Genomic DNA, 26,004 nt, shown 5'->3' on the forward strand with positions numbered 1-26,004 from the left:
GAGAGGCAGAGCTACATACAGGATATAGGTCACCCAGCTCTATTTTCAAAACCTGCTGACTGGACAGGCAGCATGAATGACTACCATTTTTGAAAGCACAGGTGCAGGATTCTATTAGCTTAATAAGGTTTAAACCCTATTAGTATCTGGGCAGACTGACACCAAAACTGGCTCTGTCTTCCACTGCTACTAGAAATAAGACATTCATATCACCTTGGAGTTTGCTTTAGTCCATTCCAAGAAAAGAAAAGCGCATCTGTTAGGTCTCTATTACATTCTGGTTTCATACACAGAAAAGCCATAGGTAAGGATATGCAGGGGTCAACAGAAGTTGTAGGTGGGCCTTGTCTAATCATAAAACCCAACCAAATTTATAGACAGCTGATGAAAGGCTAGTTAAAGGCCTTTTTCACACTGGAAAAAAGATATCATAAGGCTTTACTCAATACATGTCACAGAGCACAGTTGTTCCAAAAAGTACAATATCATTGTGCAGGTACTTCACCAGGAGAAATTCAGGGGACCCTGTGTTCCAAGGGTCTCTCAATATAGGATCATGAGTCCAGAAAGGGCCTATTGGCTTTTCATCATATTGGCCTAGTCATTGAATCTTCTGGGAAGATTAGATGCACCATTTTCCACAGACTCCAACAGATATCTTTCTTTGAAGAAACCTAGAGCATCTTTGCATCAAAGTAGGTAAAACAGGTGTGTATCAGTGAATTTGGTACATAGTTACCCATAAACTTGGTGTTGCAGAAAAAGTACAAAGCTTGCTCGTTTGCGCTAGAAGTTGGACTCTAAGAAGCAGGGACAGTATTTCCTGGGGTGCAGCTTTCCTTGCAGCTCTTGGAAGGAAAACACAAGTAAAACCAAGGGACAACTCAGCCAATTCTGATGCATCTGATGCAGTCTTTTGTACACACATCAGATCTTGCAAATGTTAAGAGACTATCACAATAAAGCACAATTTAGATCCATGTTTAAATCTAAGTGCACATATCATACATGACTGCTCCTGCCAGAGTATCTTAGATTTGCCATGGAAAAAGGAAAGCAAAAATGACTTTGTATTATAGAATAACATAAAGTAACTTGAAGAATTGACGGACATGTGATCTGTATCCTGTCTTAACATAGTTAAGGCTAGTGTCCTCACTGCATGTGACAGCCATGGGAGGCAGTTTTTGCCCTGTATAACCAGATCAGATAACAATCATGTCTCTCCCCACTGCCCAGTCAAACATGCACTGAACAAACTATGTCTGAGGCTGGAGAAAAAACAACACACACCATACCACCTACAAGGCAAATGAGATGTCTCTATTCATCCGTCCTAAACATCTGTCTACAAACATGGAAAATTAAGTTGTTACTGAAATTGCAATTCCAGTTTTTCTGGCTTGCATGGTTGGGACAACAGGGTCCTCAGTTAAAGACACTGCTACATACTTTGAAATGTGAAAAACAGAGCAGCTCCTCCCCAAAGGCTTCCTTGTCTTGAGATAAAAGCTGATGATCTTTCCTGGCATCCACCATAGCTCAGGACCAGACATATGGCTTGCCAAGTGCTAGAGGGGAAGTGTTCACTGAGGTAGAAAAATAATCCAGTCATAGGTATCATGACATTGATTAATTTGCATTCCTACATTCATATATATATAGGATGCAAAATAGTTCTTGGCTTGTAGATTTTTTTTTTTTTAGTATTGGCTTGATATTTTTGCCTTGCCAGATAAATCTGCTAATTCCTTTTGCTCAGGTTCAAGAGTTCCCAATTCCCAGTCCTCCTCTCACCCCTCCAAAGTTTCAGCAGTAGTTTGCACAGTGTCCAAGAAGAATGCATCAGGGCAGAGGAACACTTCTGTGCTGGGGTACAGTTACACTTCCTGACTCACTCCAAATTCCTGTGTTGATCTGATCTTAAAAGTTTGCCACTACTGATATTCCAGTCACCTCTTACAGTCCGTTTTAGTGCCTGACTAAAATACATAAAGCTTTTCCTGAAGATTAACCACATCATCCAGTTCATGACGTCTTCCCCTACCTCCCACACACGGTGAAGAGATAGCACTTGTTTTACACATAGCTTTTTCTCATTACATAAAGTATCAAAACAAGTATGAGTTTTACTAGCCTGGAGCTTGCTACTCTGTGTTCATTACCCAGAAGTGTATGAAAGTCATCATCGTTGTGTCAATGCTAGAGACACTAGCTCTTGCGGACCTTAGGAGACACAAGATCTCTGTGCTTGGAGGAAAAAGGATGGGAGCCCAAAATGAGAAATTCTAGGTGTCTAGAGTGGTGCTAAGGCAAGTATGAGACACTCACGCTGCCAGTCATGCTCCAAGACCCCCATCTCGCCTACCCTTCCACCTGTATGGTTGCTGCAGTCCTCAGCCATGGAGGAGGAAAGTCCCTCATGTAACCTTTGATAAGCAGTGTATAACATGGAAAGGAGAAGATCTGGCTGTTTAACTTCCATAGGGGACCAGAGCTTACGACAGTGCCTCTGCCCTTGGCCCAGTCTCAGGAAGAGTTAGAGATGAAGGACAAATGTGAAAGCAGGTAGAGAAATAGGAAACACTTAAAACGCCTTTGACAGACTAGCAGTCATGACCTGCTTTGCATAGGCCTTCTGCTCTCTGCAACTCAGTAGGCTATGAGATCTACTCCAGACTGCTAGGAATGCTCTTCTCATTTCCATCTGACAGGCAGCTAATCCATACTATCAATTGCCATATACCCCTAAGGAGCATCTGCATCTGAGCAATAGCTATCAACAACAGAATCAAGAGAATCTTTTTTCTCCCTCCCTCTCTAGCTCTATCAGAAGCAGCACAGGGAGGGTAAAGCTTTTGACATGCTTCCTTTATATACAGCCTTTGAATTTTGGCAGAAATCCTCTAAAGAAGTGAGTGGAGTTTCCACAACCCTCTGGTTGCCAGTAGATGTCACTGCATACCAGCAATGTGCTGGAAAGTGAGAGGCTGAAACAGAAGAGAAGGTAATGTTTTCTAAGTTTATGTAAAGGAAAAAAGTTACTAGTATTCTTGTACTGCTGAGAATTAAGTTGCCACAATGCACAATTAGTATGTGATCTGGCTTTGAATTGTTTATTACAATCTGCAGCTGTTATTCCGGGTCACAGAAAACCACAGAAATTTATCTAAAACCCTCTAATTATTGTTAAGAATAAGAACTCCATCAAACCAGAGATATTTAACCGTGCACAATGTACTTCACTACAGGCAAGAGGACTCAAAAAAAATAGTAGGTGTGCAGACTGAAATTGCCTTCATTCACAAGAGGATTCAGATTGTGTTCAGATAGTCCGAAAGCTGATACTAACATTAATATACCTTACCCTTTAATCTGAAGATTCAGGAGAGAAGTGACAGATATGAATGACTCAGAAGAGCTGCATGACAGCCTTATGAAGTAGATAAAGTACTGTAACACAGATGTGTAAGTGTTGGACTGAGAGGTTAAGTGCTGGATGACCTTAACCAGATGAAGTCAGTAGCTAAGAAAGGATCCCCAGGGATAAGATACCCAGCAGAAAATAAAGTTCTGCAGATAATGAAAGCTGAAAACTGCAGTATCAGGTCAGTTTCAGCCACGCTCATAGTATTTTTTTAATCCTGTAATAAACTAACAAAATCTGAGTACTAAGAACCCAAACCTGAGAAGGCTGTGTCCCACAGCCACCGTCTCCAAAGAGCACCAATTACTGGTTTGGTGAACACTGCCCACTCTCCTGGATCCTGGGGCTCAAAGGATCCTGCTGCTCCACTGCTTCTTAAGTCTTTCAGAGCTGTCCTTCAACTGGCAAGCCCTAGATAAGCTCAGTGACACTTAAGGGCTTATGGACTGTGACAACGTCTGAACACTACAGCAACCCAGATAAACTGAGCCCTCTCTAGAGCACCTTCTTGTACCGTGTGCTCCTTGCACTGCCGAAACCTGAGCCCCAAATCAGCCCCTGGAGTGACAGGTAGTTTTATTCAGATATTGTGGGCATCAGGACTAATAGTTAGACTCTACAAGCCCAGGCTCCAAATTGTGGAAGTGGACAGAGCACATGGCCCCCAGTTCTAGGGGCTGGTTATTCAAGGCCTCTCCACTCCTTTGTGTCAAAGCTCATCTTACACTGAGGCTCTCATTCTTGGCCCTTGCTTGAACTACATTGCAGCAGCCTGGCCATGTACCTTTTCATCCTGATCACATACCCTATTCATCCTGACCCTGACTTGCTGACCTGCTTCCCAGCTTGGCCTCAGACCCATTTCATCACTATGACCTTGTCTGGCAGCCTGGACTCTCAGCTGAACCTGGCTGCCATCACCGGTCCTGCCTTAGGAGCAGTAAGACAGGCTCCTGGCTGGTGATACCCTTGCCCTGCCAACAGGTTATCACCTTCAGCTCTATTTCCCTTATGGTGCATCTGGCCCTGGGTTCTCCCCAACACTTAGGGGCCTGACTTCCAAACATTTGTATTACACTTCATCTAAAGCACCACTGAAAACATGTGCCTTCCAGTCCAAGCTGGTACTGGAAAGCTAGCACCACAGTCCTTCAGGTCCCAGAGCACACACTTCCAAAGTGCCCAAGCAAAAAGCTACCCCTGCCTTCTAACTATCACACAACATCAGGCTCCGGCTATGTTTGCAGCTCCTTTTTGTAGGCAGACCTGCACTCATCTTATTTGTGCTCATAGTTACTGGATGCTAGCCAGCTCCAACCCAGAGGCACTGTTCTCATGCTAATTTGGCAAGCCCTGCTCACAGCACAGCACTGGGGTAAAGAAGCTGCATGGCTTTTAGGTCAGACCTTTCTTACATTCAGCTGCCCTGAAGCAAAGAGATAGAGCACAGGGCTGTGTAGATAGGCTGTATCCTACAACAGGGTAAATGTCCACAGCTTTTCCAGAAGCCCTTAAAATGGCAATATCTCCAGTTTGGAAGACAAATAAGGCACAGGGAAGCAAAGCCTTCTTTTGAAGGATCTGGTAGACAAGGTATACAAAGCCTGGAAGGAAAGAGCTTCTCCCCTGTTTTACAGGGATGAACACTAGCTATTTGCCCAAGGTCAGCAAATCTGTCAGAGCCAAGCTTTAAGCTCAAGTTTCTCGCAGCCCAGCCCACAGCCTTAGCTATCTGCTTGGTTTTCTTTTCTACACTTGGTCTTGCAGTCACTGTTATCTCTAACAGGCCAAGCCACTTCAGTTTTTATCATCACTAGAAATCCTATAATAATACTCTTGCATTTTTGTTGTAACAAGTCATTACCATGAAAATACATTGTTAGGAGAATATAATCTACCAGAGCTTTTTTCATATTCATTGCTGCATGTGATTATTAGCATGAAGGAAACAGCACAAAGAGAAAGCTCAGATATTCCTGGAAACACACTAGCAAGGGAACTCCTGCAGGGCACTAACCCATAATGAAACCTTCATTCGTTGTCTCTGCAGGAGAAGGTAGATGCTCCTTGCTGGAGTTTTCTCCTCCTACAGAGGAGTCTTCTGTGGAAAAAAGTCACAGTAGCAATTCCTTGACCCCACCCTTATTATAAGCCCTCTTTTTTTCCTGGGACTGTACATAACTAAACAAACTATTTCTTATCTCATTCCTCTGCATACCAGGAGCCAGACTCTTCAACAGTAAGAGACAGTGGTGGTCCAAGCCACCCTTGAATGAATTATCACTCGCACTGACAGTCACCACATCTCTGCTGAGGAGGCAGAAGAGAACGTCTAACAGGAGGCAACATCTAGAACAACTGTAGCCATTTCAGAAGTGAACCTGCAATTCCATACTGTTATGATACAGACTTTATATTGATACCTCACAATAAATTTCACTCTTGGGAAGAGTGAAACTTCTTTCCCCTTCTCTGCAAGGGCTGAATATTCACCAAGGGTTATGTTTAAGAACACAAGAACTACTAGCAGCAGCTATACTCAAGGTGCAGCTAGCCTGCATCCTGCCTTAAACAATGGCCAACAGCATATAGAGCAGGGCAAGTATGCAATGTGACCTTTCCAGTGACTTCCTGAAGTGACTCACTGACTTCTTCAAGCAGAGATAACATCTTTGTACTGACTAGCACTTGACAGATCTTTACTTTGCATGTACTTTAACACATACTTCATCTAGTTCCATGCTTTCACTTAGCTCTTGCAATAGAGGAAACAGTGAATAATTGTTACCTACCGATATCTCCATGCCTCAAATCTTACTTATTTCTACTATATCAGCCCTCCAAAGTCATCTAGTTGCCATTTACCAGGCATCTTCCCACCTGTCCAGCCTTCTCCATTACCCTTGGCCTTTATAAGGCAAGGCTAGCTCAGTACCACTGGGGTAGTGCTCAGCACCTTGCTGGACAACGGTGTAAACTTAGAAGCTTTAAACTTGAAAGTCTGCATGGGGCATCAAAAGGGCAGGCTAGCTTGTGATGCGGATGGCCGTGCCCTAGGAATGCAGACATACTGTACAGAACCCCCCTTGTCAAACACTATTTTCCAGACTTTGATCAGTCACTGAAACCTTATCTTACTTGAATCATCCTCAAAAACGCTCTACAGTTTTCCTTCTGCCCTCACACATCTCATAACACAGGCAGGTTTGAAACAAGTAAATGGGCACGGAATAGGTGCAAATTTATGAGAAGAAATGTGAGACTATATCTAACACCTCAGGAATTAACACTAGCCATCAAAAGCTGAAAGATGACTGTCAATAGCTGAAGTTTAAAACACAATACAGAGCAGTAACAGCTGAATCAGATCTAAACAAGGAAACCCATGTGTGAGCAGTTTACATGAGCACCTGAAGATGTGCTATGTTATTGTCTGGGTTTATCTATGCATGCTTCCTTGGTTCACATATGTGCAGAAATGTGCATGACAAGCATCCTTAACTAGAAGGAGATATTTAGCCATGGCAGAACATGCCTAGGCTGTCACTTGAGGCATCAATGATTTTCCCGGTTTTCAAAAAAACACACAAATGCTCATGCCAATATGAAATAGATTTTTAGCCACAGCTGCTATTATCTTTTGGTTTACCACTAATGATGTTCTTGGCATGTTGTGCAACCTAATACAAGCATCATTCTGGCTTTAATCTAGACATACAACTGAGGTAGTGGCCTGGAGAAGCAAGGCTAGTTCTTCCACTGTCCTCTTGGAAAGGCACAGGATTTGCACTCTAACAAGTGTCTCAGGCCTCACATAACTGCCCCCACAAAATTCTTGGCAAAAACATGACCTGCCAGGTCATGCTAGCCTAGCTAGACAATAATATTGTAATAAAGGGATGATTTTAGTTTCATCATCGCAGTCTTTTTAATGGCAAGGTAACCTTCCATCAGCACTTAGGACACGAGCCTTGTCCTTTTAAGGAAGTCCACAGCATACACATAGCAAAGGTATTGCATAGATTGGAGCTGTTTGAAACCCTGCATCTCTAATCCTGTTTCCTACCACTGGCCCATACCTATAACAATCCAGAAAACAAAGCTATCACAGCCAGAATGAAAAATAAGGCTGCAAACAAGCTGCAGGACTCTTCTCCTTCCAGGTGTACCATGTCCCCCCGTCTGAAAAGCATAGTAGCTCTTCTTTTCTCCCCTTTCATTGTCTCTTCTCCTCTTCTCTCAGGGGTAAAAACTGCAGCTAGCACTTCAAGCATTTGCACCCCCAGTTCCCTGAGGTTCTGCATACTTCCCTCTCATGTGCACTTCCAACACCAAGACAGACAGCCCTCTGCACCTGCATGCAATAGCCGCTCCATCATGTACACACCTCCTGTAACACTGGTGCCCCCCCCACCACACACACTGTCCTTCACTGCAGTATGCACACAAATACCCTCTTCTGCTGCTGAAGGCTGACCTTGAAAATGGCCTTTTGTGTCCAAGAAAAATTATATGCACAAGCACACATACATATATCCCCAGGCTCCTATTTTAAAATCAAAACAGCTATGCACAGCAGGTATATCGCTACCCTCCATCAGCAACAGCACCACAGCTCAACCGTTGGGCAGACACACAAGACACACACTGGGTACTGACGTATGCTCCACATGGTATCCTCTACCAATGAACACAGGCACACGCTGCCTCAGCTGGCAGGAGTGCCAAACAAACAAAACAAGCTGGCCATAAAGTCATGGATCTCTATGCCTACGCATTTGTTTGTGGCAGTCAGCAACGCTGTTTATCTATCCTAACCAGATGAGTTCAGCACAGATATATTGCATCTGTGGGTTCTGTTTTTTCTCTGCCCCTCTCCATCCAAATTTATTGCCATGCCTAGAAAAATATAGGTGGAATGATGTCTCTGCCACTTTTCCCCAGAACGTAAGAAAATGAGAACTCACTTTAGCTGTAACACAACCCTATCATAGATGTTTCCCACCCAATTGCTGACTCTCACCACCTGCCAAACACAAGCTGGTTTCCAAAGGCTGAATTCTGAGTCTCAAAGGCTAAATACTGGCTGTCAGTGGGAGGACTGCAGGAAGACAGATGCCAACATGTATTCTTTACAGCTCCCATGTTTACAGGTTGGCTCAGTAATGTTTTCTGCCATAACCAATCCTCATTTAGATCGTAATTTCACATCACGCACCACCATATACAACCAATATATCACAATCACAGAAAGAACAAATTAGAAGATGCAACAGCCATAAATGCCATGGTCTTGTTAATGCAGGGTTCTTCCTTCCAGACCACAATCCAACATTTTAAATCTCCTGAGCAACTGGGTAGCCACAGACCACCCTGAAAAAACTGCTCCACAGACTTTTAATCCCATTTTCAGTATGATCCATGCCTTCTTAATTTATCCAGCTATCTCCTAGGAACCTGCCAACCTTTTCCCCCCTCATTGTGCTCTGCAACTTGAAATTTCATTTTGGCAATAAAAAAACATCTACAACTGGGTGCAGTATAGAGCTACAGAGGGAAACTGCTACTTTTCTGCAGTCTAGAGCTGCAGCTGCATTTTGTTGGAGTTTGCAGCCATAACTGCCTGGAAAGCCACATCTATTTTAACATAAGCTAGTCCAGTGATTCCCCCCCCCCCATTGCTGATTACCTTCAAATGTATTTTTCCAAGATACATGACCAAGCAATTTTTAATGGCATTACTCTGTATCCTTAATTTAAGTCTTATTTCTGTCCTGCTTAGTATTTGCAGTAAGAAAATACTTTGCCTTTCCTCCTTTAGGTTACTAATGAAAATATTCAATGAAATGTTATAGCAGTCTCCTCAGGACTCCAATTTAATTCTGTTGAAAATTCAATAGACTCAAAGTCATATGTTCCCTTTGTTTTTCATCCATTCCAAGCCAGTTCCTTTATTTCATTATCTTCCAAGAAATCATTGCTACTTATACAAAGCAAAGATTTCACTTTCCTGGAGCTTTACATGTCCAACGAACAAATGAAATGCAAAGACCATTCAAGTTTTTTCTTCCTCTCCCCCTGTGAAAGGGAGCTTAAAACAGGAGAAAGCTTTCTGCAAGGATTCAATTGTATCACATCTCTTGCATTCTGCACACTCCAAAAGTAACCCCTGAGCTAAGCTAAACACAAAGTATCTGTGGTTTATTTAGAAGGATTAGGTCTTACCTTTTCACCTTTTTCTCCTCTGCCATATGCTCTGCCCTAGAAAGAAAGGGGAAGGTACATTTGATAGCAAGGATGTCAAACTATGCTGTAAATAGATATACATCTGTGTGTGAGATATAAGCACAAATTACAGGGCAGCTTATTTAGGGTAAGTAACATTCCTTGGCCATAACTTCTTGATAATAAATCAGTGATGAATTGAAATACAGAACTCATTCCGCAATTCTCCCACTCCAGCCCCAGAAAAGTGGCTTATATTATACTTGCTCCAGAACAGAGAATGTCTCCAAAAAAAAGTCAAAGGTGCCAACAACTCTGAGACTGCATTTTAAAAAGGGTTAAAGATGTTCTTGCCTAAAAATCTGGTCTGGCATTTGCATTAGTTGCAGCTGCAGAAAGCCAGATCCCACTCATCCAAATGTAAGAGTTGAGAAACTTGCACTTTCTTTGTGTGCAACTGCCTTGTACTGCCCCCATTCAATGGGCAGCTGCGCTAAAAAAGCCAAGCGCATCCAAGTCACATATTTTAATTAAAAGGTCAATACTAAGCCAGTTAGCTGAATTCAGGGATGAACCGATCCATTCCCCTCTCTCCAAGAGAGGCTGTTGGGCACCAGAAAGATCAACTTCTCCCTGGGACAGAGCCCCAGCAAAGGGAGCGTTTTCAACAAGTCACATGGCTCAGTGTATCAGAGAAAATAACTACATGGTTTTCCAATTCTGTTTGGGAAATCATTCTGATATTTCTTACTTACTGACTCTCCTTTTTCTCCTCGGAGCCCAGGAAGTCCTTGGCTGCCGCTTTCTCCCTTGAAGAAGAAAGAATGTTGATACCACAGAGATAATTCATCTTTTGACAGGCAGGAAGATAGCAGGTAAGATCTCCTCTTAGCCCTCCCCCTTGGCTCACTTGAGAGCTGTTCCACATTAGTCTTTGTATTTTGTTATCAGCTTGTGGTTGCCTTGTTTTCTTTGTAAAGTGCAACAAGGCTTTGGCTGAGATTATGGACATTTTTGTTCCCACCAGTCTCTATTGACAAGAGTCCAGACCCTACCAAGGTTCTGTGGACTCCACTGCATTTATACTGACTTTAACATCCAGATTTTTAAAGATTTTACACTTCATTTTTATTTTTAAATACTGCTAGAATCCCACAATGGGCACTAACAAGGCAAAGAGCTCTCTCTTCTGGGGGTACTTCAACATACTTTCTTTTCCCTTAACCCACAAAAAGACTACCTACATTGGAGAGTGGTTTGCATAAGACATGGAGGGTACAAACCTAAAATATGGAAAAAATCTGAACATTCAAGATTTCTACATTTCCAGTTTCAAAAAATATTCTTTTCATTTGTGCTAGATTTTCATGGTTGGCTGACTCCTTCCTCCTCTAGGACAAACGTGCAATACAGTCACTCTCCCTACTTGTTCAAATGGAAGGGAAGAAAACATGGAAAAAAACAATTGAAAAATATGTAAATAATTATGGGGAAAGGAATGAAGACTGGAGATGTAAATACATAGGAGGAAATGAGAAAAATTATCAGATAAAACCCAGCCTTTTTCCTCACTCTGTTCCTAGGAAAAAAGAATAGTTTTTAAGTCAAGGGAAAGGGATAGAAAGCCAAGGAAGATGTAGCTCTGCAGCTGATAGATACTTATCAAATGGTACAAGTTGCACCAAAAATGGCAAGTACAAGAATACTTGCAAATCATTGGCATGTTTTATTCCACAGTTGCAATACTGGAAGAGGGGTCAGCTGAGGATACATCCCCTACCCCCCCAGCTAAAAACAACTGAAAGCTATCCTCAGCCTTATTAGCAGATCCTTGGATTCCTATAGCACCAGAAGCTGCTGGGAGGTGGACTACTCTGTCTGTGTGCCCCTATTTCACTCCCTCCTGCTCCTAACACAAAAGGAATAGATCAGAAATAGACTGTGCTGAGCTCCCCATCCATCACTAACAAATACTATGTCACTGTTCTTCGTACTTTCCTCACCTGTTTGAGCCTTCTACTGTCTTCTGTTTATAGTGACTTTAAGTGCTTTGGACCTCAAACTTTTAGTTTGGTACGGACACAATATCTAGTTGCAAGAGTCCCAGACCTGCAGCAGGACTCCTAAAGCACCAAAGCATCAGTACATTCAATGATCCCTGCACTCCAAGTCTCCCTCACACAGGCTGTAGTAGGTTTTAATTTTACGGCTAAATTCAGTTTGTCCTGATATACACCCATAAAACATACTTAGCCACATGAGATGCTCAGCTTTTTGTCAAGATCATGCCTTCTTTATCCTTGATAAGGCAGACTTAAAAATACACAGGGAAAAATGAAGGTCTCTTTGCTTAACCTTTAGCTTTTTTGTCACAGGGAAAAAACTTCACAAGACAAGTGACACATGCAAAGCTAATGTCACAGTCAATTCTAGTAGGCTGTGGCAAAGTTCACAGACAGTTTTATACAGCTGTCTTTTAGGTCCCTTAAGAGAAGGCAAAACTCCTTTCCAATTTCGGGGGGGGGGGGGGACTATCCCACTAGAGCATGTCTAATACTAGCCTTCACAAACTTCCCAAAAGCAGGTAAGCAACATCATTTCTATGATTCTGATGGGAAGCAATTTTTCAGAGAAGCAATTTTTCCCTAAACTCAGAGCGCAGATTGATAGCAGTGCTGGAACAAGGCAGAAGCTTGCTAACTCTGTCCAAAGCCCTACCAACTAGCATGGCTGCCTCCAAACACAGCAAGCATGATGTTCATTGAAGGAAAATGACACAAGACTGCTATGTTGTTAGTATCTAATATTTATCAATAGGACCCAGCTTCAGGCACATTTGCCAGTTCTTCCCAGGCTACTTCCTGCTTCACTTTTCCCCCCCCAATAGCTTTCTTCATTGTATCTCCTTCCAAAATGTGTATGCTGTGTCACAATACATTACCCTCAGTTTGGCTACATAGATGATTGAGGCAGAGAGATTCATCTCTGGAGGCTTTTTCCCCTCTTTTTAGAGACTATTTTACCCTGGGTTTGGAGATTTAAATTAGAGAGCAATAGAAACTTGTTACCTTCCCACACAGTATATATGCTTGGAAAATTTTTGCAAGTCAGATAGTACCATAGGAACAGCTTGTCCAAACTTCCCCCCTCTAAAAGGGAAGTGTTACTGGACCTCTGGATATTAGAGCCTGTAGGCTAGTCTCTATCTTCAGTCCCAGAAAAATAAAGCAGCTATGGCAGTCATCTAACAGATCTTCCAACTGACCTTTTTAAAAAAAAAGGAAAAGCCACACTGGTAGGCATTGTTCATCCCTTGGATAAGGGGGAAGTCAGTCGTCATCTATTGCTAGTTTAGTGGGGGCAGGGAGAACCCAGCTTTTTTGGGCTACAGAAGGAGCTTCATAGTCCTCCTTCCTTTTCAACCTCCCTAGAGGTTTCTTAGTTGACCTGTGTCCCCATTTATATCTTCTGGGGGGACTCATTTCTGACTTTTACCAGCTGCATGCTATTTTTCCTAATTCAGCTGCACCAGCTGCTTTCCTAGATTCTTAGAGGGCCATACAGCCCCTTACAGACTATTTCTCAGTATCAGCCTGTAAAACATTCTTGGGTAATGCTCAAGTACCTACAGCCTTCCTAAATATCTCTTGGGTCCCAATTATTTAGAGGCAGACCTCAACTTTGCAATTTATCCTGAACAAGAGACATGCAGTAGTGAAAGCATCTATAGCAAAAAGCATGACTTCTGACTCAGAGTCCTGAAGTCACTCAGTTTCCACCTTTTTCTGATAATTTCTTTCCTCATTCATTAATTTACTCCCACCTCTCTGCCTAGTCAGCTAATACTTGGGCCTTTCTTATGCTGCACTCCCTTGCTAGCATGTTTTAATCAAACCTCATGAGTTTAGTGGACAACTTATGATGTATTTTGAGCGTTTATTGAAGGCCTAGCTCTCAGATTCATGTACCAAGTGAAAATCCTTAATTTTTTTTTAAAGCTTGAAAAAGGTTCTACAATGCTTGTTGTACACACAAAACTTAAAATACAACCCTCGAACCTTAGAAAGGAGGAGACAAGTTAGAAGCCAGTCTCATTTTTGTGGGGCTGTAGTCTTTCCTTAGCTAAGTACCAGCTCCTAACACTGGGGAGTCAAACAGCTTCTGCTTTTCTCCTCACAGCCACTGTTTCAGCCTGGGTAGCTCATTAATGCTTCAGTGATAGGGAAGAGGGACAAGACAGTAGTCCCTGCATGTGGAATAGGGCTCTGACAATCAGCAATAGCTATGTGAGAACTACTATCAAGGGCTTTATATATTAATCACAACATCTTTGCTACTCAGGAATCAAGTCTATTACTTGCCTTATTTAGCAGATAGAGAAGCTAAGTTGTTTGTTTCAGTCAGCAGCCGTTTGTACCAAATTAGTGTCAGAGCCTGGATTTAAACCGCATCTTCTCCAGCTACCAGAGACTGGGGCACAGTCCTACCTTGGCTTTATAAAAAGGTCATGGACAACTAGAGCCAGTGAAGAGTCACACATAGATCTGCAGAGCCATTCAGTCACCTACCTGCAAGGCTGGTACAGCCACTAGCATCAGGATTTGGTATTTAACCAAAGGCTACCTAAGGCACTCAGGAACCAGGAACCCCCCTAACTGTCCAGATAGCTACAGAGCTGGACTGTACATTGTGATTAGACCTTAATTCTGCACTTTGAGATACATCATTACACATCCCACTAACCTGCTCAGCACTGTGCCATGTTGTGCAACAGACACCCTTGCCAGCACATAGACCTTGTCAAGTCAAAGACAGAAGCTGCTGCACAGTGCTTTTATTATAAGCATCATCGTCCTTCTGCAACCTCCTCACAATCTCTCAGTTTTGTGATTCTTCAAAATAGCCCCTCATTACTTCAGCTGTCACAGATTAAAATAGAAATTTGCTATTTATATACACATGGAAGCATAGAGAAATGCTTTCTGCAGTTTCAGGCAAGCACATCTCAGTGCTAATGGGCCCATGTTCGTTACTGCTAGCAAAAACTATACTCCAAAACACATCTCCTCATAATCCCAAAGTTCTCCCTACAGATAGTAGAGCAAGCTTTGTCAAAAAAGCCAGTGCTGACAGCGTCTGACCTTCCACAACCCAGGGACTTCTCCTTTCTCCCAGTGTTTCATAATAAATGATCTCCTGCCTCTTTCCCTCTTCCCCACCCCCCCAAAAAAAAGAAGCAGGGGCAATTACTTTATTCACCAAACAAATATGAATTTAGCAATTGATAAACCTTGACTGAATCTGCAGAAGCGTTTCAGATGGAAACAGCTCCAAGCTGAGATTGTTCCCCAATGTTTTATCACATAACTGGTGAAACTGAGAAGCATGGAAATCACCAGCTTTCACCTCTCCAACAATGCAGTGAATCGCATTTTTCTTCCAGTACAGCTGCTCCCCTCCAAGTCAATTGTCCCCCCAGCTCTAATTGTAACCAAGCACAGAAGGGAAACGCATGTATGTTTATGCGTGTGCATATCAGAGGCACTTACACAATATGCATTATAATATAGAAACTGAAATTTGAGGCAGATATCACAATCACTCTCCTGGCCTGTTATCTAGGGAGAAACATACAGAGGAAAGTGGCCTTAACATCAGCTCAATGACTCATACAGCTTTGCTCAGGCTAACACAGTATGGGCTAACTCTTTACCTCAGTCTCAGTAAGTTTTGTAAGAGGTAACTGGGAGGTTGCTAGCTAACCTACAGCTAACCAGTACCCCTGAGCACAGCACAGCCCAAAAGCAGCACATGGGTTTCTAGGGTACTCATCATGAAAGTTATACCTAACCTAGCAAATAAAACTAGCTTGCAGAAAAGCCTAATTAGAAGATCAAAGGAAAAGGTTTCAGAACAAACTCATTCTAAAAATAACAAGGTTGCAACAGTGAAACTCAAATGCAAGCCTAGAGAAAAAAATACAAGCAGGATAGTCCAACACAGTCTTTCAGGGTCATCCAAAAGTATATGAACTCACTTATAATGCTAAAGTGACTCTTGTTTCTTCCAACTCTTCAGCTTACTCAACAGCCAAAACTCTTAATTTATTTTTGTTATTAAACAGATCAACTAGTACATACTACTGACCTTTTGACCTCTAGGACCTTCAGGACCAACTTGACCTCTCTCCCCCTAAAGAGAAAAAAAAAAAACACCACACAATTAGTCAGATTGATCTTCTTATCATATAATAAAGCAAGTGACCCAATCCCACACTCACTGAGACTCTCTATTTTTAATAGAGAGCAGATTAAAAAAGACATGCCCTCAAGAACAATGACAGCAAAGCCCCAACCACAAACAACATACACAAGACCCCTGCTTTTAAAGGCCATGAAATGTGGCTATATTTACCTCCAGAAGCTCCTCCTACTTATTCTAAGCAGGATGCACACACCTGGGATGGGTAAAAATAACCGCCCTGTTTTCAGGGTTGCTTCCATGACTATCAGCATGGCAAAAAGCACTGAATTAGGTAAAAAGAAAACACCTGGGAACACTACTATTTCCTCCGCAGACATGCCACCTGTGGATAACACAATGCCTGCCTCTTACTATAGCGCTTTCCACTAACAGGTCTTAAAATGCTTCACAAACAAAACAGCCCTTCTTACAACTCACTCACACGACATCGTACCTCTATTTCCATATCCATCCAGCAGTCCTCAAAGGAAATACGTTCATCTCAACTCTCACCTTTTCTCCAGCTGGACAGGAGCAATTGACAGTCTTGAGGTGGCCAACTTGTTCATTGCCAACAGTGGGCCTCGCTTCGAGGTGTGGTGCTTCCGTCAGGACTGTGACCTGGCACTGCACCCAAACGTTCAAGGTCATTACGAAGCCTTCAATGCTACAAGCCCAGCTTTCTCTTTTACTCGCTTTAGAGAAACCGCATTGGCATTACTGCATAATGTATAGCTAAACATGTTGTATTGAGGAATGAAATCCAGCAAAAGTCATTCATTCAAACAATTCAAACATTCAAACAATAGGGAAAAAGATGATAAGCAATGAATCTTTTCAACCAGGATCTAGGGGAAAGGAAAGAAAGGAGGGTAGAAGTGTCTGCTGAGAGCATAGGAAACTAAGCAGCAACTGGTATCATTTTAGCTCTTCCCAAATAAAAAGCTGGGAAGCACGCTGAGTATTTCATGCTGAATTTCTGTTGTTCTGTCATCACTTCAGGGTTTGTTTCCCCTGACAGCTTGACAAGGAAAAAGGGTTTGGAAATTTCTAATTCCTCATACTTATCTCTTCAGTGTGGTCATCTTCTGGCATTGCTGCATTACCAACTGTATAGTTAGGACTCATTCACCATCATAAAAATGACAAACCCACACTGTCACATCCCCTGATTTGTGTAATGGATTTCAATGAAGAGTGTTCATGTGAAAATGAATTACTAACAAGAAGAAGCTTACTGGTCCAGAAGGAATGTCACAGCAGGTTTCCAGCTCAGCATGTCGAGAATCACAGTAAATAACCATCCGCTGAAGATCAAACTAGAAGACAAAGTGAGACAATAGTCTCAGATACAGTGAATTATGAAAGACTTCATGACTTCATGTCTTTTTGTTTGGCTACAAACAGTGCCGAGGAATACAAATAAAAGCCAGATGGAGCTAGATTCATAGTGATTCTGTGGATCCTGAAGTCAATATCTATTCCTGTCTATCAATAATGGACCAATATCTCAGCATGCTCCACTGAGCTCATGAGACCTCGAACATGCCTATTAAAATTCTGATGCAGCTTTTCATATAAATAAGGAAGAAGGCTAACCTCTGTGTCCTAGCCAAATTCCTGTCTGAGAAGACATATTTTGCCCACCTACGTTCTTTCTAAAATTTCGTCGAGGCATAAGGTTTGTTTTTCTCCTGTTGTGCCCTGTGACCATTTACCCCTGTGTGAGAAATGCTATTACCACCTTTAATATGCACGTTCCATCTATCTTGTGCAACTAAGAAAGATTATCCAAGTCTCAAAACACCACACAATCATGTATTTTATAACTCCCATACAGTTATACCAGGTTAGCAGTGCTACCAGGCAATCCAGGTTGATGTGCAGGTCTCAACTTTTAGGTTAAGATCAACGAGTGATTTAATATCAGGTATATTTTCTGAGAAATTGAGACTATATCATGACTCTTCTGAGTTAACGAGGTTTCTTTTTTTTTTCCCATCTGTCACTACCACATGTGAAAACCTTCGCAGTGTCAAGATCAGACAGGAAAAGACCTTTACATGTCTATTTCAGTACTCAGTTCGATGATATTTGTGGATGACTTTGTCTCTGGCTTTAACGATAACACATTCTGGGACTACACTGAAAGATCAGAAAGATTAAAGAGATTTCTCATTTTTAACCTCTATTACAGAGATAGCAACACTTCCATATAAAATGACAGTAAGTCTTGTATATGATGAGATGCCAGCCTCTCACCTACATAATGAATACAACATTTCAGTAGGTGATGCTGCCTAAGAAAAGGTGTAATTACAACATCACACTTAAAAAAACCCATTCAGATGCTGCAAGCCCAGCCCTGAACATTACCCCAGCTCTAATCAGCACACACAGTACTTACGTCAATGGGAACGCTATCATACAAGCGTTTGCCAATCACAGTCTTTCCTTGAATGTCGATATTTTCCCTGTCTTCAATAGGCAGTGTCTGCACCAGTCTGCAGTCTATGTAAAGGGCAACAGTCTCTGACTGAATGCTGAGGGCGATTTTATGCCAGCTGCGGTCAAAAAGATCACTGACTCGAGTGTTTCGAAAGACCACTCTCACAGCGTCCTTGGTGAGCCCTATGGCGTTGTACTCCACTGCCTTGTTCTCTCCGTCCAGTCGGATTGAGACCTGCGAACAGGCAGAAATGACTTTGCTAATAAAGTGCACAGCCTCATCATCCTTTCTTATTGCCTGTCTTCATTCTGGACTGACTCCCCAGATGACACCCCAAAGCTGGGGATAGTATAGGACATGATAAGGAGATGTCCTGGCAAAGAGCAGAGCGCGCACTTGCTGGTGATATATGAAGTGAGATAGTGAGCCTATACCTGTTCTAGTAAACAAGACGGGTCAGGACATTGGCTCGGGCACAGATTCATGATCATCCAAAGTCTTCCCTTGTGAGCATACGCCATGGCATGGTTTCAGCCCACATCACCTTGATGCCTCCCAGATAGTACTTGGGCATTGATGGGTGGTAGCACATACCAGGGGCCTCTCCCAAAAGGCAGTATAGGCAAAGCTAAGCCTACTTAGGATCCCTGTAGCCTGTGCAATTCTCCATCACTTCCCAGTAGGCTCCATGCTCTTTAGTGACCCTCACAAGTCCTCATCCATCCACTGGAGCACACACACATCCCTCATTTCTTGGTATGAAAACATTCTGCTGGGCTGCAACATTGCTCACACATTATTTCAGATGCTTTGAACTGAAAACCTAAACACACAATAATAATTATGCTTTAGGCCCAGAAGAGACCTAGGGCTGTGTTATACAATGTGGACACAGCCAGGCATGCCACTTACTGTCAGTGCCAAAGAATCGCTCCTTCTAATTTGGTTAATCACAAATAGAAGAGGTGAGGCACAGGGATACATAAAAGCTAGAACAGTTAAGATGGCCTCAACAGTCTTTCTTCCTGACTACAGTAATCAAACATAGCTCATGAGAAATGAAATCCTAAGTGTCCACTCTCAAATAAAACATTTTCAAAAAAAGTGAAAAAAGTCCTTTTTAATCCTATATTAAATATTGTCACTCTACTTTGTCACTGCAGAATTCATATCTTACCTCTTCCTCCCTCTTCCTCCCTCTACCTGTCTTTCTTCACCCACAACCCATTCCTAACAACACCTTGCTGCCTAACCTTGTGTTTGCAAGCTACGCAGCAGGCAGAAATTGGCTTCTGAAGACGTTATCCCTTAGTTCATTTACAAATTGATTTCCTCTTTTAGGAAAGTAACGCAGCAGCAGGAACTGGAGCACAGAGCAGAGACTGTGCAACAAACAGTGCGCCAGCTAGCTGCACAGCTGGGAGAGGTTTGGTCACATTGGCACAGAGCTGGGTCTGACATAACTAGCCCAGGGTAGGCTGCCTCCAGATCTGACCCTGCATCTACATGCAGCAGAGCACTGCGCTGTCTGGAAATGTCAGTTCAGATCAGTGCTAGCTCAGAAGTCTCTTCAGTCTGCAGGCCAGGTAGGTCTGCAAACATGTAATGGCCAAAGTGCTACTGACTTTAAATGAAGCAAGGCTCTTGAGGCTCTAGGATACTTCTGATACCACAATTTAAGGCACTTTTCAATATATTACGGAGAGTCTTGAGTGCTTTTTTCTTTCCACACTTAAGGGATTCAAGTATTTAGCTGTCTCCATGAAATAATTAGCGGTTCATACATTCTTACTGTGCAGGATTAGGAATGCATGTAGCACAGCAAATTACATTTCTTTTAGGAAAGTGCAGCTGATAATTTATCAAAATATTTTTCAGACTAGGCTTTTATCATTGTCTGAGCCTCAGTTAGCTAGGTCCTCATATTGCACCCACCCTTCATGCTGTGACTTCCCAGAGCATCAGTCCCAAAGCAGCAATAGTGCATAACATGGCTAAGTCATCTCATGCTGATAGTCCGGTTTAGAGCCATGGGTAATGCTGTAAGCACCATGTTTATACTAGGCAGCAAAACACACAGTCAAACCAAACCACCCTTCTCTCCCAACACACACAAACCCTTAAACTATAGCATGCTGCGAACAATACTATATAGGAACAGATAGACCTTTACTGCACTGCCATGGTATTTTACTTCTGAGAACCTGAGGGTACTTTAAAAATATTATTGGATCAAATTCTGCAACGCGCAGGACTTAGAGTTATAACAGTTGTAATAGATGTTATGTTCATGTCCTAAATAGAGAATCCATAATGTCTCCCCCTAGTATCTAAAAAGTCTATGAAAAAACTTGAAATAGCTCACTGCTCTCCTGTTTTGTGGTACCTGTGTGGGTATCCTTTTCTAAACAGATAAAGTATTTTCTCTAAACAACACTATGTGAATAAAACAACCGAAAACCCAGAAAGTGTTTTTAAAAGCAAGGATGGTATATCTTTTCCACCCTTTCCAACTAACGCATCTCTTTATATGCTGACAACAATAAAGGTCTAAGCAAATCTTCCTCCAGGGTTTGAATTAAAGGTGAAGGTTTTTCAGCACAAAGAACTGAAAGAAATTCAGGCACAGAGATTTTTATTAGTCCAGAGGTAAAAAGTAGCAGGAGGTAAAGGCGAGAAGGCCAGTTCATGCAATAAAAGGGAAACAAGCCTGCTCTTGCTGACGGCAAAGGGCCTCGTACCTGCGGTATGCCATACTTGTCAATGATCTGCCAAATATACCAGTCTTCTCTCCTGGAAGCCTTCCGGAATTTGAAGGTAGTTACAAAAGCATATTCATCAGGCAGACCTTGTGGGAACACATCTCTGGCATGGGGAGGGAAAAAGAGAGCAATGTAACAGGCTTAACGGTGAAGAGCAGGATTTCTAACAAAACTCTCTGAATGTCCCAGCAACGCTTCCCACGTATCATCCCTTAAAACCTCTGCTATATTGGAAACCTGTAGAGAGGTGAACATGAGCTTGTGCCCTCAAGGTGGCTCTGCCCATGAGGAGCCCTTCCCAGCTCCCATGGTGAAGCTCTCGATATAAGTAAGAAATGGGGAAAATCTAATTTGAATCCATCATGTCAAAAGCTGGTTTTCAGATGGGCTTCAATTCGTGCTACCTGTAAAATATTCTGTTTCTTCTCTAGATGCATTGGAAATCTGTAACATTGGGCTGGCATATCTGAAACTCTCTCTGAATGTACTAAATTGTAGCACTACCTCTTGTAATGTTTCCCCTCAAAACAAGCACTATGCCTCATGCTTGCCCAAGGCAATGTTCCTTGGCTGATGACCTGGGAGAACAGAAGAATCTCAAATCACACTTTGCAAATACATTTGGCAGAAATTTACTCAGTGTGACACTACGATCCACGCTTACGTTTGAAGTTGACTCAGCCCAACATAAGAACATAACATAACAATGAGCATACGCGGTTGGACAGAATGTACATTTAACCCAATATCTTGGGAAGGGGGTTGTCACTGGCCATAAGTGGATGCCTAGAAATGAAAACAAACAGAACAAACATATTCCCCTAGTCTCCAGCTCTTTATGATTCAGGGGTCAAATTCAGAGGCAACTAAAGTATAATAATTTTGTTAATAACTTTGTTAATAACTTTGTATGCTTTTCTCTTGCATGGACTTCTCCATTCTCCCCTTGAAGTCAAGTAAACTTATTGCATCCACAACGTTCTTTGGCAAGGAACTAATAAAGAGCAAAACAGTGAAGACAGATTTTCTTATGGAACACCTGACATAGTTCATACTACCTAGAAACTGGCATACGTAGCTCAGAGGCGCACAAAAGTAGAGGCTCTTGCTGGCATTTAAAACTAAAATCTCACTCCGCAAAATTTCCAAAATATTTTGTTTTGCATTTACAGCAAAGATTCAAAGCCATTCTATGTCAAAATGTCAAATGTCAAAATATTCAGTCATTTTTAAATTTGTGCTTTGAATTTCCTATCTTCTCGATGAAGTTAAAAAATCAGATTATTACTATGATTTGGTCCACTACCATGGCTTTTACTATATAAAACAGCCACACAGCCTACACACCATTATATGCTGTTCCCAGTGGAAGACACAGGTGCCCTCTGAAGTCTTCCAACACAAGAGAAATCTGAACCAGGCTCCCACTAGCTCTTTCACAAAATCCTTTACTTAGGAGAGCAGACAAGACTCCCTCACTTCTTGGTGCTAGTAATTCACAAACCACCCTTTCTCTGGTCACAGATCCACCGCACACCAGCATCCCTCTCCTCTGTGGCACACAAAATAGTCAGACCCTTTCTGCTTTCATGACAAAATAAGAGGCCTGCTGGTTGTCACTCTCATGGCACAGCTGCCATGGAGAATACAACCAGCATGACTGTGGCAGTAAAAGCCACCAAAAAAGACTAGGAGATTTTTGACAAGAGGCAGCCAAGTTGGTCGCATCAGTTCTCCCACCAGGCCAACCAGCCACATCTCCTTTACCTTTGACATATCTTAGTGTGAAGTTCCTTTTGAACAGCTACCTGACATGGTACACTCATTTTGTCTAAATTTGAGAGGAAGGGCATGCCTGGGCTTTTCATGTCACTGACAGACTGGGCTGTCCTACTCCAACAAGAAAATTCAGCATTGCTGACAGTAGCAATGTCAATGGTTAGAAAGACTGTACTCACGACTCCCTCCTCTCGAATAAAAATCATGGACTTTTCTACATGAGTGCTAGCAGTGGGGGATTTCTCTGTGGCTCAGCGTCTAAGCACTGCCATTTCAGCATACATGCCTAGTGCGTTTATCTTCACTCACTCACTTCTCACCACGTATCTTTACAGTCACAGCTTCTTTTGCAAAGAGCAGTCGCCTCAGGTCTCCCTCTGATCATCTCCTCCCTGCCTGTTCCTCCCTGCCAGCTGGCTCTTCTTATTTCCAGGCTTCATCCCTTCTTCGCTTGCCTCCGTGCTGCCTTTCCTTCTCCATTTGTCAGTTTGAGAACCCTGTTGCTGCAACCTCTTTCCACCCCACTTGCAATTCAGAGCCCTAAATCGTTTTGATGGCTGACGTGCCCTTGCTGGCAGCTGGGAACAGCAGGAAGCAATCTAGTTTTACTGTATTTAATGAGTTCATTCTCCACCCAGTCCTTTCTGATCCTGACTTCCATTTTGGCCACAGACAGTCCCATTCATTTACTTCTCTAAGCTACACCCCACCAGCAACACCAAGCTCCTACTTAATGAAAGCCAGACAGAGAAATGTTTCTGCAGTTAATCCAGTGGTGGCACAAGGTAGCATTGATAGCCCTGGGGATGCTTACCTGACCTCCTGATCTATAGCACATTTGCTATTGTCCCATCAACAGCAGCAGAGCACATACTTGCGATGCTGCCTTTTGCTAACACTTTTTCAACTCTGCACATGCAGATATGCTTCATTCCAAGTATGAACTAAAGGCAGGGGCATTACTGCTCTGCTCAGCAGGAAGGTATAGGAGCACGTGGTTAAGGTAACCCCTCATGTTGATGTCAAGGCTGATTTTGGGCTTGACATCTACATCCAAATCTGGAAGAGCCAATTGCTGGCCTCTGTGCTAAGAAAGCCTGTGCAGCTCTCTGGATGTGTCCGAGTTGGGAACACGAACACCATCATGCAAGCTCAAATTCATAAAAGGCTTTTGGGTGCTTAACACCCACAGAAATAACTGGGAGGTAGGTACCTAAATATCCTTGTGGGCCTGCCAGCCTTATCACACAGAGGCTGACAAATGGTCCCTCACCTAGATCTGAACTGACAGAAAGCTATAATGACCTCAACTGATTTTTAAAGGTGCTGAGGAACTGGCTGCAAGTTCCAGACAGAGAAAGACTTTGAGCTAAAAGCAAATCTAAAGACACTTTTGTTGCTCTGAAGATATGATAAAAGCTGTTTCTGAAGTCCTTGGCCACGGCGACTTTTATGGAGCTGCATTACCACACAAATAACAACAGCTCTGTTTATGAGTCTTCATTTATTTCCTTGCCAAAAAGTAATCTCCATGTAGAGGCTCAGCTGTACTTAGGAACCCAAGGGCAGGAATTCCCATACCCAGAAATGTTCTATTTCTCTCCGTTCACCCAAGGCTGAAATGAGCTGATGGTCCATGTTATGGAGCTTTGCTGAGTGGCTGGTACTACAGGGAGCTCTCTGCTGGCTCCTCAGTCTATAACTCTGACAACAGAATGGATTGCAGAAGAGCCCATTATAAAACCCTGAGACAAGAGAATCCCCTCCCCCAAACGCTGCAGGTTAGTCTCAGAGTTAATTAACCCAGCTCCAAGGTCAGGCCAGTCATAACTTCTAGATATAAAAAATGGTAATGACCAGGCAGGAAACTCTCTTAGCCTCTGCCCACTTCCAGAATACAGCCGCCTTCTTACAAGCTTTTGTTTGGCATAAAAGCCTGCATCTGTAATAATCGGCATAAGATCCTTCATCTGTAATAATAACACAGTGGAGAAAAACAATATTGTCCGTTCTCATTTCAGTTACTGAATGGAACAACAATTAATAGGGTGCTTGCATTTGGTAAGGAAGGGACAAAATGAATAAGAAACACAAATGTAGAAGCAAAGGGAAAATCTCTGTTGGCTTGTCATTGATTCAATATGTGACCATTTTCAAAACACCTAAAAGCAACTAACAGTCAATGTCATTCACTGATGTCTGTGAAACAAGTCTGGAGAAAGACAGTTCATTTCCATATGAATCATATCACCAGAGGTTCTTAGAATGACAGGAAACAATGAAAAGCCTAGTAAGGACTTCAGGATATCTCCCTTCAAAGTCCTGCTGCAACACAGAATCAATGCTGCACATACATCCTTGGCAGACATTTGTTTGACCTCTACTTTAAAAACCTCAGTGCTGGGATATCTACACCCTCTCTAAGGAATTTCTTCTAGTGTTTCACTATACTTAGCACTACAGAACTCTTCCCAAAGCCTATCCTAAATCGTCCTTGCTGCAGTTTAAGCTTCCTGAAACAACTTTTCCCACAATGAATTATGAGAACAAATTAGTCTCTCTCCTTACTATGGCTCTTGGCTCTCTCTTCAGTCTTTACGCTCTAAAAGACTAATAAAGCCTTCACTCATTTCACCTAAGTCATGCTTATTCTTCTTTGCCTTGTTCTGAAGAAGGAGACTCAATGTCTCTATTTATCCTGGTAAATAATAATCAGGGCCAACTGCCCAGCCATGAGCACAGTTTAGCTAAACTCTCCCTTCCCAAGCAGAGAGATTGCACCCAAACTGCTGACTGGGGGTATGCTGACTTTATGCTCCACACTGGTCAGGCCCAGGCATCACTTGGGATAGCACTGGTTGGCATTAGCCAAAACTAACTTGACATGAGCACATTAACAACTGAAGAGTACAAACAATTGGAGTCTAATGCTGGGGTCTATGAACTTACCCTGTTTAATCTGCTTGCAGAGAAATAGCCTATGAGGAACTCCTTAGACAGGCTCCATATATGCATTCTGCTACTTAATTCATGGGGATGTGGACAGACATGTTTCTTCTTCCACAGTACAGAGCAACCCACATGACAATTCCTCTGACAAATGAGGTAATGAGATCAGA

The 26,004-nt window shown here is 42.5% G+C and overlaps 1 protein-coding gene across 4 annotated transcripts in view; it reads right to left on the reverse strand.

Moving 5' to 3' along the window:
- Positions 1-26,004, reverse strand: part of COL22A1 (collagen type XXII alpha 1 chain) — a 237,521-nt gene that overhangs the window by 118,308 nt on the left and 93,209 nt on the right. For all 4 annotated transcript variants that reach the window (XM_068933389.1, XM_068933387.1, XM_068933388.1 and 1 more), the window contains 7 exons: positions 21,086-21,209; positions 18,303-18,578; positions 17,134-17,214; positions 16,409-16,522; positions 15,800-15,844; positions 10,408-10,461; positions 9,653-9,688 (listed from right to left, as the gene is read on the reverse strand). In XM_068933389.1, the coding sequence (XP_068789490.1) occupies positions 9,653-9,688; positions 10,408-10,461; positions 15,800-15,844; positions 16,409-16,522; positions 17,134-17,214; positions 18,303-18,578; positions 21,086-21,209 (730 nt within the window). The remainder of the gene's footprint in view (positions 1-9,652; positions 9,689-10,407; positions 10,462-15,799; positions 15,845-16,408; positions 16,523-17,133; positions 17,215-18,302; positions 18,579-21,085; positions 21,210-26,004) is intronic.

This window comes from Struthio camelus, chromosome 2, assembly GCF_040807025.1.
Source record: "Struthio camelus isolate bStrCam1 chromosome 2, bStrCam1.hap1, whole genome shotgun sequence".
NCBI lineage: Eukaryota > Metazoa > Chordata > Aves > Struthioniformes > Struthionidae > Struthio > Struthio camelus.